The sequence below is a fragment of the Myotis lucifugus genome, unplaced genomic scaffold (genome assembly GCF_000147115.1).
Source record: "Myotis lucifugus unplaced genomic scaffold, Myoluc2.0 scaffold_89, whole genome shotgun sequence".
In the NCBI taxonomy this organism is placed as follows: Eukaryota; Metazoa; Chordata; class Mammalia; order Chiroptera; family Vespertilionidae; genus Myotis; species Myotis lucifugus.
Genome location: NW_005871137.1, coordinates 4,558,590 through 4,570,717, shown reverse-complemented (window position 1 = coordinate 4,570,717; position 12,128 = coordinate 4,558,590). Strand labels below are relative to the sequence as shown.

At 41.0% G+C, this 12,128-nt stretch overlaps 1 protein-coding gene across 4 annotated transcripts in view; it reads right to left on the bottom strand.

Moving 5' to 3' along the window:
• CACNB4 (calcium voltage-gated channel auxiliary subunit beta 4) overlaps positions 1-12,128 on the bottom strand; it is a 225,773-nt gene that overhangs the window by 22,130 nt on the left and 191,515 nt on the right. For all 4 annotated transcript variants that reach the window (XM_006091279.3, XM_023756121.1, XM_006091280.3 and 1 more), the window contains 4 exons: positions 11,965-11,984; positions 11,660-11,740; positions 10,273-10,331; positions 2,336-2,445 (listed from right to left, as the gene is read on the bottom strand). In XM_006091279.3, the coding sequence (XP_006091341.1) occupies positions 2,336-2,445; positions 10,273-10,331; positions 11,660-11,740; positions 11,965-11,984 (270 nt within the window). The remainder of the gene's footprint in view (positions 1-2,335; positions 2,446-10,272; positions 10,332-11,659; positions 11,741-11,964; positions 11,985-12,128) is intronic.

The following is a 12,128-nucleotide window of genomic DNA, read 5'->3' as shown; positions in this document are numbered from 1 at the left end:
TCTTCTCAGACACTTCTTACTCTCTACCCCTCTTTCTTAATACCCCACCACTTTGCTCATACTTCCCCTATCAAGGAGTATTTTAACCATCTGTTTCCTCTTTCGGTTTGCTCATGTGTAAGATACATTGTCTTAGTCACATTTGCTCTTCCCAGATCTGGCATAATGCATGGCACATAACAAGTGTTCAATAAACATTTGGTGAAGAAATCTGCAAATGTGCATTAACAGCAGGCAAATGGACATAAGTGGCTCACACAGTGATTATTATAATAGATTGCCATTAAATTAACTCCATGTTTGTGGTATACGAATTTACAGAGTAAAGGGGGAAAACAGTGAACTGACATCTACCTTGTTTCTTCCTCAATATTTTTTTAATATATTTTTATTGATTTCAGAGAAGAAGGGAGAGGGAGAGAGAGATAGAAACATCAATGATGAGAGAGAATCATTGATCGGCTGCCTCCTGCACGCTTCCTACTGGGGATCAAGCCTGGGACCCTTTAGTCTACAGGACAACGCTCTATTCACTGAGCCAAACCAGCTAGGGCTCTTCCTCAATATTTACAGTAACTCCACCCACTCACTCCACTGATTCTGACAACAGGTGACTAGATTACCAATGACTTCAAAGCATATTCATGAAGCCCTTGGTTTCATGCAATTGTTAGTCAGGCGACCTAGCTTCTGCTTTTAAGTATCCATTAGCCTCCAATTATACATCAGAGGAAGTCAACAGCACTGTGAGGAGTTAGAGGAGAGTGAAAGACAGAAGAACAGAGAACAATGCTTGTTTTAGATATCTTCAATCTAATATGGCATCCTTGTCACCCATGATACTTGACTTTAGTCAGTTACCTAATCTGGTTCATCATTATCAACTCTGCCATCATCACTTCCTCAAGGTGAAAATATTGTGCCTTATTGAAGTGTTTCATTCTGGCCCTGGCTGGTGTGGCTCAGTTGGTTGGAGTATCATCCGGTACACCAAAAGGTGACAGGTTCGATTCCTGGTCTGGGCACATACCCAGGTTGTGGGTTTGATCCCCAGTTGGGGCATGTGTGCAGGAGGCAACTGATCAATGTTTCTCACTGATATTTCTCTCTCCCTTCCTTTCTCTAAAAAAAATCAGTAAAAAACTAATTAAATGTGTTTCATTCTGTATGTGAAAGGCTGTACTAAATACAGGACTAAAAAAAAAAGGAAAAAACAAACAAACAAACAAAAAAAACCCACTGATGTCTGGAATCTTGCCCTGACAAGCTCTGACACCTATTTCATTTGGTAAGTTTAGCATTCTTTCACAAAGCAACCACCAAACAAACATTTATTGATCAAGTACCATGTGCTAATTCCATGCCAGGAATATAGAGATAATACTTTATAGCCTCTTTCCAACCTGCTCCATTCTTGGCACAGCCTTCAGTGAGTTCTTGATGAGATGTTTGGGCATGCAATCTATTCGGAAATTTTATTTTTAGTTTTCAATCATCTATAGAGCTCATTTCAGTAGATAAAAAAAAATGTAGAGGCATAGAAGACCCCTGTCTACCCAGGAAGAAGAGGGCAGTAAAACAAGTTGCCTTCAGAATGTGAATGCAAAAGAGACTCCCAGAAAGTTAGGAGTTACTACGCCACTCTTGGAATCATAGAAACCACAAACAGCCTTTTGATATGAATGTTGTGATTTCCCCAGCAGCATGGATTTGCTTCTGTGGATGGTGAATCTACAACTCTGCGCACATATGTCTTGATGGAGCTAAACACATATAGCATGTGTGTTTTCTTCTCCATCATGGTAAATTTTAGGATGTTTTCTAACTGGTGCTCTGGGAAACTCCCTCTGTGTTCTTAATGTAGTTACTATTTCCACTTAACAATGTGACTATTCTGGGTACTACCAGTTAGCAGCAGAAGCAACACTGAGAACACCATGGTCTAGCTTTCTTCTAAAGACCTGAGAAGGCTGAACATCTCATTTCCTTTCATGTCAGCTATGAGTCATATGTGACAGATATTAGCCATGTTGAGAAACCCGGGCAAAGTGGAGATGAGTGGTTTCACATGGTTAGGCAGTAACAGACCAGGAGAGGCCGTGAGGATTCTTCCCACCAGACTCCTAATTAGCTAATTGGCTAGAGCTGAGGGAGAGGAGGCTCTGGCTGCTGCAGGATTCTGCTCCCTTCTTTTCCAGGGGTAGCATTCTCTCCAGTTAATCAGCGCTTCCCCATTCTGAATGGGGAGCAAACTGGGAAAGCCATTCCAAACGCAACATGTGTCATCCCCGTCTGAAAGCACAGGTTGGAGAAGAACCACATTTGAACATCTTACCTAGGCTGGACCGAGTGTTCGAACGTTCAATTATTGCTCTCTTGCTGGGATTATTTAGGACAGACCTCTTAGCAAGAGAAATGTCAGCTGTCACTCTCGTTATTGATATCCTATGAATAGGAACACAGAACAAAACAAGCCAGTAAAAATGTCATAGGGCTCTCCACGTGATTTATAAGCGCAGTACTTAATAACCACTTTACATACTACAGTGCAACCACAGCATAAAAAACATTGGCCACAAGTATTTTAAACAGGCTTTGGCTAGTATTAAAACACAAGCAGAGCAGAATACAGGAAGGTTTTGGCTATATAACAACAACAACAAAATGGTTGCAGCAAAATTGCAGCTCCTCCTCCATTACTGTCTGCCTTGCTGAATTCTCTTTAATGCACACTATACCAGGAGGGAATCAAAACACATGAATAAACCATGCTCTTTCTAGGAAGCGGCGACACAATTTCCCACAATTCACAGTTGAGTTGCTCTTGCACAAGACTTTCAAAAACTACAGATGTCAATGCTGCCGGTCAAAGGGAGAAATCATTGAAGACAATTAACCAGTTGGTAGCTCTGTTGCATTCCTGGTGCTCAACAGTTAATTCGTGATACATGAAGCATTTCTCCACAGGCCCAAAAGAAGTTTTGATTTCTAAGGATATGAAAAATATGATTTCTCTTCTGCAGGCACAAGACTCTTCAGCGTAGTTGCATATGTTGGGCACCCATAAGAAGGCAGGGTGGGAATTGTGCCAGGACATTTTTAAGTTAGAAAGTGTCCTGCAGTCACACAAGAGAGTAAAGCAAATCCATTGCAAGTGAAGGAGAGAGGGGTCTATGTGCGTATGATTATCAAATGAGAGTCTCTGCAGCTCACAATTTTAAATTCTTTAAAATAAACCGGGAGTGAGCAACTTCAGACTATTATCTACCCGCAGAATGCAAAGAATGCCTCTCTAGGCCAGTTACTGCCACCATGGACCTTTCTCCATTCTTATCTTCACAACCTGCCAGGGTTCCAGAAAGGAGACAAGGAGAGCAGCACCTCCTCCCCTTTATGCTCAGTTAGTACATCTGATCTCCTTCATTTTCACACTCCCTTTGGGAGTTGGAGCAGGAGAGAGGTGTCATTACTGATCATTATTGAGGCCTATGTCATTTCACACCTGTCTTGGGACAACACTACCAGCACTCTCAGGAGACTCTTCACCTGACTTCAGGAACCTGACTCCTTGGGGAGAATTAAAAGTATGCCACTTGCCAAATGGTTGGAAATCACGTTTTTAAAGTAAAAGACTGTGCAAGAATTCTGGTGCCATTTTAAAGCAAAGTACCCCTTGCTTGTGTCATTGTATTTATAGGTTGTAGATGGTCAGAAAGATTTAAATGTTTTCATTTTTAGACTTTTCATGCCCTAAGAAATTACTGGAGGCATCCTCAATGGTCTTCTGCAGAAACTAAGCATTTTGTGGAACACCTCCAGGGCCACTGGGAGCCGCCAGGGAGGCGGAGTGGGCGGGGCTCAGCTTCCCGTCAGTGACAGGCGAACGAAGGCCTCTGCATTTCTGTTTCCTACATTGCTGCTCTCTATATGATTTTATTGTAAAAAGCTGTTCAACGGCTGCAAGACATTGGGAAACACTGGTCAGGTACTATTTCCTCATTTTACCAAGAAGGAAAACTGAGACCCAGAGAGGAAGTGCCCTGAGGTTAGTTAGAGGCTAAGAAGGTATAAAACACAGCCCCCCAAGCTCCAGGCCAGTACTTAGCCACCTAATTTAACAATTCTTTTACAGTTTTCTTCCCCAGCAACCCATTCTCCAGACATGAGCCACATGGGCAGGGGCAATGCTCAGTTAGTCTTGGCCAGGTGCTGACAGATGGTCAGGATTTATTACTTGAAGTCAGGTGAAGCCCACACCTGAGCCTCCATTCCTTATTGGCTGCTGCAACCTGAGGCATGAAATCTCACAGGCAGTCCTCCTGGTCACAGCTTCTTTTACTTACATTGCTTGTTTATAGTTCCTGTCTCTGTTTTTTGTTTTGCTTGTTGTTTTAAGAATGAAGTTGCTGGTTAGAAACATTCAGTGAAGTTCCAGAGCAATTCAAATAGATGACTGGAGACAAGTGGGTTGGTTTAGAGACGGAATTCAACTTTCTAGAAATAATTACTTTTGGAGAGCCCAAACAGTCTATTCTGCTTAGGTGAAAATAAAATTTTCTAGTTCCATTCAAGCCAAATAGTGACCCTTGGTTCTTAAAAATCGAAGGGATTATCAACAGATACACACTTTGGTTTTTGCTGGGTTATAAACATTTTTACAAAGCCATTTTCAAACACATCCAAAGTTTTACAACACACACACACACACACACACACACACACACACACACAAGCATAGAAAAAAAAACTGCTTCATATAAACCCTAAATAGGAAAAGGTTTAGATAATAAAGGGTTCTTTTTCTTGTTTTATTTGTTAATAAAATACCAACTAATTTTTAATACAAGTTATTTCTTAATAAAAGTACACAGGCATGAAAGACCTCAGGAGATGATAGACACAGGCCCAGGAACCTTTTAGTAAGACAAAGCAGGAGTTTCTTATTTCTAGGCAAAGATGCTTACTATTCTCAAGATCAGATACCAAATTCAAACTTCTGTGTTTTGTTTTTGTAAAAGGCTCCCCAGCAATGTAACTACATTGCATTCACCATTGAATGTTATCTAGTTTATATACTTTTTTTTACTTGATATCATTTCTACATTTTTTATTGCTATACTCTTATCCCCTAGTGTCTTTCAGCACTTCCACACATCTTGTTTGATATACGTCTCTAAAAAGTTCCCTGGGAAATTTTCCTGTGATATAGTGTCAGTCGTTACTGGTTAGTAGATAAAAGACTAATAGAACTTCAGTTCCTCAGCAGACTGGGTATAGTAGCAAATGTCACTGACAACTAGCAAAAATCATTCTCTAAATTTTGCGATGCTGAACCCCAAGTGTTGCTTAGTTCTGTTTTGGAATTCATCACAATTGTGGCCATCCATCATGATCTATCAGTGTTAGTTTTCTGTGATTTTCTATGGAAAGACATTACTTTCAGTTGCAAGACACTCATTTAAAAATAACTAGTATTTCCATGTTGGTAATGGAACAGCTGTAAAATCCTTCTATACTTTATCCTCCCTATAACTAATATGCAGCCCTGGTATTGTATTAATTTATTTTAGTCCTAGTATGCATAGAGAAAAGTGCTCTGAAGAACAGACAGTGCACTGTCAAGACAACAGGGATGGAAGGCATACATAGACCTAAGTATTCTTTCCGGATCTTTCTCTTGCTGGTCAGTAGATAAAAGACTAATAGAACAAGACTGTGAATGAATCATGTCAGATTTTGAGCGTCAGTATTAAAATCAATGTAACAGTGATAGTAGCTTTGTCATACTATCTCATGGGATTGTCATTGGGAGAAAACAAGATAATATATAAAAAGTCTTTTCTTAAATAATTATTCATAGTGTCCTGTGTTGATAAGCACATATATAATGTATACAAGACAATTATTGGATATTTGAAGACTTGAAAAAGATAGTTTCTTTATATCCTATCCTCAAAAGTTAGCAGTCTACCATGAACTCTTCCATCCCTGGAGTCTGTGATGTTTCTATATACCTTGAGGGTGGGAGAATCAGGGCAGACGTGTAATCAAAACCTGCCGATTTAAGTATTCATGTTTGCATTAGAGCGTTAGATTCATTATCTATAGTGTTTGTCCTCCGATGAGTCTGCATTTGAATGGAGAGTGGCAGGAGGAAACGGTAAGGGAATAACGTTGATCATGAAACAGAAGGCATGGTGCTGTTCTTTTCCATCTGTTGACTGCAATTCCAATCCTTCCATGACTTGGCTGCTCTGTGACAGCGTTAGTCCTTCCCATTTCCTTTCATAAATAAATACTCTCTCTAGAGTCTCCCTAGGTTGTATTCTCAGCCTCTTTTTTTCTTCAATTCTTTCTCAAATCCTTTTTTGTTGTTCTTTCTTTAAGTGTTCCTTAGCTAATAACATCCTTTCGCTTCAGATCCCATCTGTATAAATTACTTGATGTCCATGTAGGATTTTGGCTATGATCATGTTGGTTACAAAGTCTCCAATAACCGCCACAGAACTGATATGGTCCAGTTGGCAAAAAGCTTAAACAACTTCATTGGGGTTTGACATGATTAGCGTAGGTCAACAAATTGCCATCAGTTTGACTGCTTGCTGTTCAGCCTCTGAATGGTAGATTCAACCAGCTGAACAAACCACATCGCCAAGGATGATGCTCAGTGCATGTTTGAGGCACGAACAGAAGAGAGCAAAGCTCTGTGCCACAGTGCACCCACTGTATCCTCACCAGGCCAGTCCCATTGTAGCAGCTTGTGGAGCTCACTTAGCTTATGACCTGTGCACAGCAACGGTCACTATGTGTGGACATCCACACGTACAGGGACCCGTCAGGAACTCTTTCATGTTGTGCTTTTCATTTTTCTTACGTGAATTATGGTTAGACCCTACAATAATAGTTATAGCAAAAAGAATTGTATAATAAGTAGCTCTAAACAAACTCAAATAATTTCTAAGGTATCCAAAAAGGCAAGCATATGATTCTGTTATGGTCAAGCTATTAGACTTTAATCCAATTTGTTGGATTATTTTCTAACCAAGATCTGAAAAACAGTTTTGAAGAAGGAAGCCCCTTTTTTTGCTCTGAGAAAAATAGGACTTTCTCCTGACTAGTTTGTCTAACCCACTGCATTCATAGCCAGTGAAACAGAGCAGGTTTCCAGTAGAACATATTGTTTACGTTGTGTGGCTGTGTGAATGCCTTCTGTGTGATTGTTCTCTTGGATGGTTTCAATTAAAGATGATTTGTTGTTTTCTCTCCTTTTATTAATTGGTAAAACATAATGCAGCAGGTTGTCATGGCTCAACATGTCAGGGCAGACAAGTCAGAGTCAGATAAGCAAATCTCTTCTTCCTTATCAGTCTCCCATACACTCAACCAATAGATTCAGTACAGGTTTTTGTGTAGCACTGGCCGCTTATCCTTTGAAAGCAAGTCCACTCACCTACTCCCACCTTTAATGTCTCTCTCCAACTGTGCTGTAGATGAGATATCTCAAGGCTGACTCACCTTCTCCAGCTATTACTTTTGCTGCTGTTGGATTTGCCCTCAGATCTTCCGCTCCTCCTCTGTGTTATCAGACCCCATGGAACACTTGGCATTGACATTTTAATTCTATTTCTAGCACCATCTTCAATAGTGTGTAAGTGCTTGATACGGACAACTCTACCTGATTCAAAACAGATCTCTGTGTGTATAATTACATGCATTTCCTCTTTCTGGGCCTGAGGATTGAGGTAGAACCTCAGATTCCTCACCCTTAAAAGCAATAATTAGGATTGAGGTAGAACCTCAGATTCCTCACCCTTAAAAGCAATAATTAACTCACTCATTTTCTCTTTGCTAAATTAGAATAATTCCTTTCTCCCCCCCCCCCCCCCGCATAGGTCCCACATTTCAAATCTTTAACGTTGTTTATAAGGATGTTATGTGGGGACAAAAGCAATCCAACACAAACTTTGGTGGTGTTATGAGATGGAATTTGTTCAGCTCAAGGGCTGTTATGGGGCCACAAGAAGAGTCACTGCTCAGATCTTCCTCAGGTAAAGGTGCCACAGTTTAAAACCACGTGACTTCAAGCATAGCGGAAGGATGTCTGCATGTGCAGCCAAGAACACTGAAGACTGAGCCATGCATGTTAGCTGCCTCCAATCCACAGAGGGCTGCATCAGGGGAAAGGTTATGGCCCAGATCATCCGAGGGCAAGACCCAGACTAATACTATTAAGTTAAAGTCAGAGCTCAGCTGTTGCTTTGCAATGCTTTCTTAAGAAATGAATTCCCAAATGCCAACAGTCTTCAAACAGAAGCAGGTTAGTGGTTGTTAGAGAAAACGGATTAGAATAAAATATATGTTACATTTTTCTCCAACTCCGATATTCTTGTATTCAGTGCTATTCACTTGTTTTCTATATAATTAACTACTTTATTCTTTTCCTATATTTTTTAAAAAGAGAGGAATAGGATAAATCCACAATTAGCTTATAGCTCTTTAAGTCCACTAGATGAATGTGGCAAACACTATTATTTGTTCAATAATATTTATATCCTCTTCCTCCTGGGCACATGGCTAAACTATATATTTCCCAGCCTCCTTTGCAATTAAATGTGGCCATGTGACCAAGTTTAACCAAAGAAATGTAAGAATCAATGTGTGTCACTTCCAGGCCGGCATGCTTCTTTTCCCACCAGATGATTGGAGAGACCACCCGAGGGCCGAGGGCCCCCAGTGATGGGTGGAACAAACTTTCTGCCCAATCCTCCCTTTCCCCATATCTTCCAGTTGAGGAACATCTGCCTAAGACTGTCAAATGAGCAACAACAAGCTTGGGTTTGAATCATTATACATTTTAGGATCTATTCATTAAGGCACCCTGGCCTATACTAAGGTAGTTAGCAATTCACATAATTGCACTGAAGCATTCTGATTTCTTGAACTAAAATCTCAATTATTGGAACTAAAACCTCAGTTTATTTTCTTTGTATATAGAACCCAGAAATGAATGACTATTTTAATACAATTATCCAGAAGCTCTTCCTTTGACAAATATATACAATTTGTACTTAAAGCATTATCATGTTTTATTTTTTCCTAAAATACCATATTTATTAAAATATTTGGTAAGTTGGCTTCATTTAACCATACTTTTTAGTCCACACTATTTATATTTTCTTCATTTTAATAAATCTTCGGGTATTTACAGGTGGTTATTTTTACACGGATTGCATTCTGCATGTGAAAGAGCTTAGCACTTAGTGTCGAGTCAATGTGAACTTTTTAGCATTTCTCTGCAAAATACAGAAACGTAAATGATAAAATTATCTGATGGCTAAAGACTGAGCCAGGATACATACAAAATCCTATATAATAAAACCCTAATATGCAAATAGACTGAACGGCAGAATGACTAGTTGCTATGATGCGCACTGACCACCAGGGGGCAGATGCTTAATGCAGGAGCTGCCCTCTGGTGGTCAATGCACTCCCATAGGGGGAGTGCCACTCAACCAGATGCTGGGCTCACTGCTGGCGGTAAGGAGTGAGAGAGCCCCAGACTGCGAGAGGGATGTCTGACTGCCAGCTTAGGCTCGATCCCCCTGAGGGCAGCAGGCAGACATCCCCCCAGGAGTCCTGGACTGTGAGAGGGCGCAGGCTGGGCTGAGGGACCTCTCCCTGCCAGTGCACGAATCCGTGCAGCGGGCCTCTAGTAGATCAATAAAATAACAAGGTAATTTATAGTAAAACAAACCCTGAGCTAAGCATCCAAAGAAGTACTATTCTCCACAAAATAGTCACTTTGAGAGGCTTATGATGAAAACATTTCTCGCACTCTTTTTTTGAGCAAGTTGAGTACTTTATGCTCATATCTTTATATAACATACATACAAATACATGTGTAATTCCCAAATGATATTACCCAGCTTGACCAGCGAGCCACTATATTCATCATAATTATTCTATATTTTAAATTAATAATTTCAATAAAACAAGTTTGGTCTGAATTCACCAACAAGTGAGAAAATAACGACAGACACATACATTTAAATAAAATGAATGGATTATTTTCCTTCTCCAAGTCCTTTTTCCCTTGGGGATTCAATGCTATCCTTCATTTCTTCAGATTTTCAGAGCTCTTTCATTGTATTCTTCCCTGACTACTGACTTTTAACTACAGATCTTCAATTGCTGAAAACATAGACCCACAGATCAATCCATCATACAAGTTTGATTAAAGGAAAAAAATACAAAAATATCTATATGTCTCACCTCCCATCAAACCTGTGCTTCAGGAAATCAAAGAGGGCTTTCTGCATCATGTCTGTTACCTTTGCAGAGGTGAGAAAAACAGAATGAGGCAAACACACGCAGAGAGAAAGAGAAGTCAAAAGTAAGGAGGTGGAAGGGAAGGGCACTCTGATTGAGCAAATATGTTATTACAGCCAGTCTTCTCTAAGGGGTAGGTTATTGTTGAAGGCATTTTTCATTCTTAACCACCCACAGTTACTAATTTTCCCCCTTGGTTCTCCTTCAGGGTGTGGAGGAATAAACCAGCAATATTCACTAGACCCCAACCCTCCTCCCTTATGAGGGTTAGAACTACCCCCAGGAGACCACCTCAGGCTGGCTTTGCACACAGGTGCTGCCTGTCCTTGCCACACCTGAGTGGTGTTTGCCTCCAGTGAGGAGCAGCTAGAACCCCTCAGACCAGCCCTGGGCTCAAGCAGTCCTGCTAGTCTGTGCATGTGGCTAAAAATTCTCTATGCTCAGGGCTGGGTTTCTGTAGCTCACTCTCCTGCTCTTCCTCTGACATTCCCCTTCAAAGAGAGCAGAGAGAGGGAAGGGCCAGGGAGAGGAAGTGGAAAGGAGAAAAAGAGCTGGGAAGGAGATGGGATGCTTAGATCTGCCTCTAAGAAATTGATGAAGTCATTTAACAAATGTACACTGTGTGCCTACTAGGTAAGGACCAGACATTGTCCTAGCTCAGTGGGAATGGTGCCCTGGAAGTTGCCCACCTTCTGATTTCACCATCCCACCTGTTACCTGTGCTAGAACAAGGTCCAAATGGCAACATCTGCAATGTAGCACATCTACATCTTTACTCTTTCCTTCCAACATGGTATTGGGGAGAAGTTCACTAATATTTTTAGTGGAGTTTTTCCCTTTATAGGTCTTTTAAAATAAATACGCAGAGAAATATTTGGTGGACTATGCCATCGACTTGAGCACCAGCAGGGTGAGATTTGGTGCTCTGAGGGTTTAGGTTTGGCTGGCAAAGTGCCTATATGTCCCCTTCTGCTGTTCATAGTCTATTATATCTAATGGGAATGGGAACGTTTGAGACAGATAAAGTCCTTTTCTTTGAATGTGTTGCAGAGTAAACCTTTTAACAGAACTTGCCATTATCAATAGTTTGAGGGAGATATTTATTTCTAAACAATGTGATACATCATAGATGAGAAGTGTGCCTGGGGGAGCGGGGAGAAAGGGCAAGGGGCGCCCCAAGGCCCACACTGCCCCATCCCCGTCACAGGCTGAGAGGTGGCTTCTGTGGGCACCCATCTGTAAGCAGGCCCTGGAGGAGCCAGCACTCAGTCGCTGTTTCCTAGATTCTTGATCTAGAACTGAATGAAGCAGAACAGGCTGGTGTTTGTACCTCATAACCCTTCAGTGACGGCCCCACTAACACCACCGGGCGCATGGATGGCACAACATCGTAGGGAGGAATGTGCTCCGTCTGAAAGAGATGATTTGACACGGGTGACAAGGTGAGGATGAGTGCGCTCCTCATCAGCCACAATATTCATAATTCTCAGGTCAAACAAAAATTGATGACCACGGGCCCCCACCGACGAGGCTCATCCCTTATTTTATAGCCATTCGGACCACTGAAATGGAGCATTGCAGGCATATGCGGAGAGAAACCTTAACAGTAGATTTAAAAAGGAAATACTCACTTACCACTTTTTGCTTCTGTTTGGCTAAAAGACAACAATGAGAGCCATATCAAAATATGTAATATCTGCAAATGATAGTACATGACTTTAAAAGATGGAATAACACGCCCATTTGTGCCTGTAATTCTCATCATTTCACTGTCACCCTCTCTGCAGAACACGGTTCTA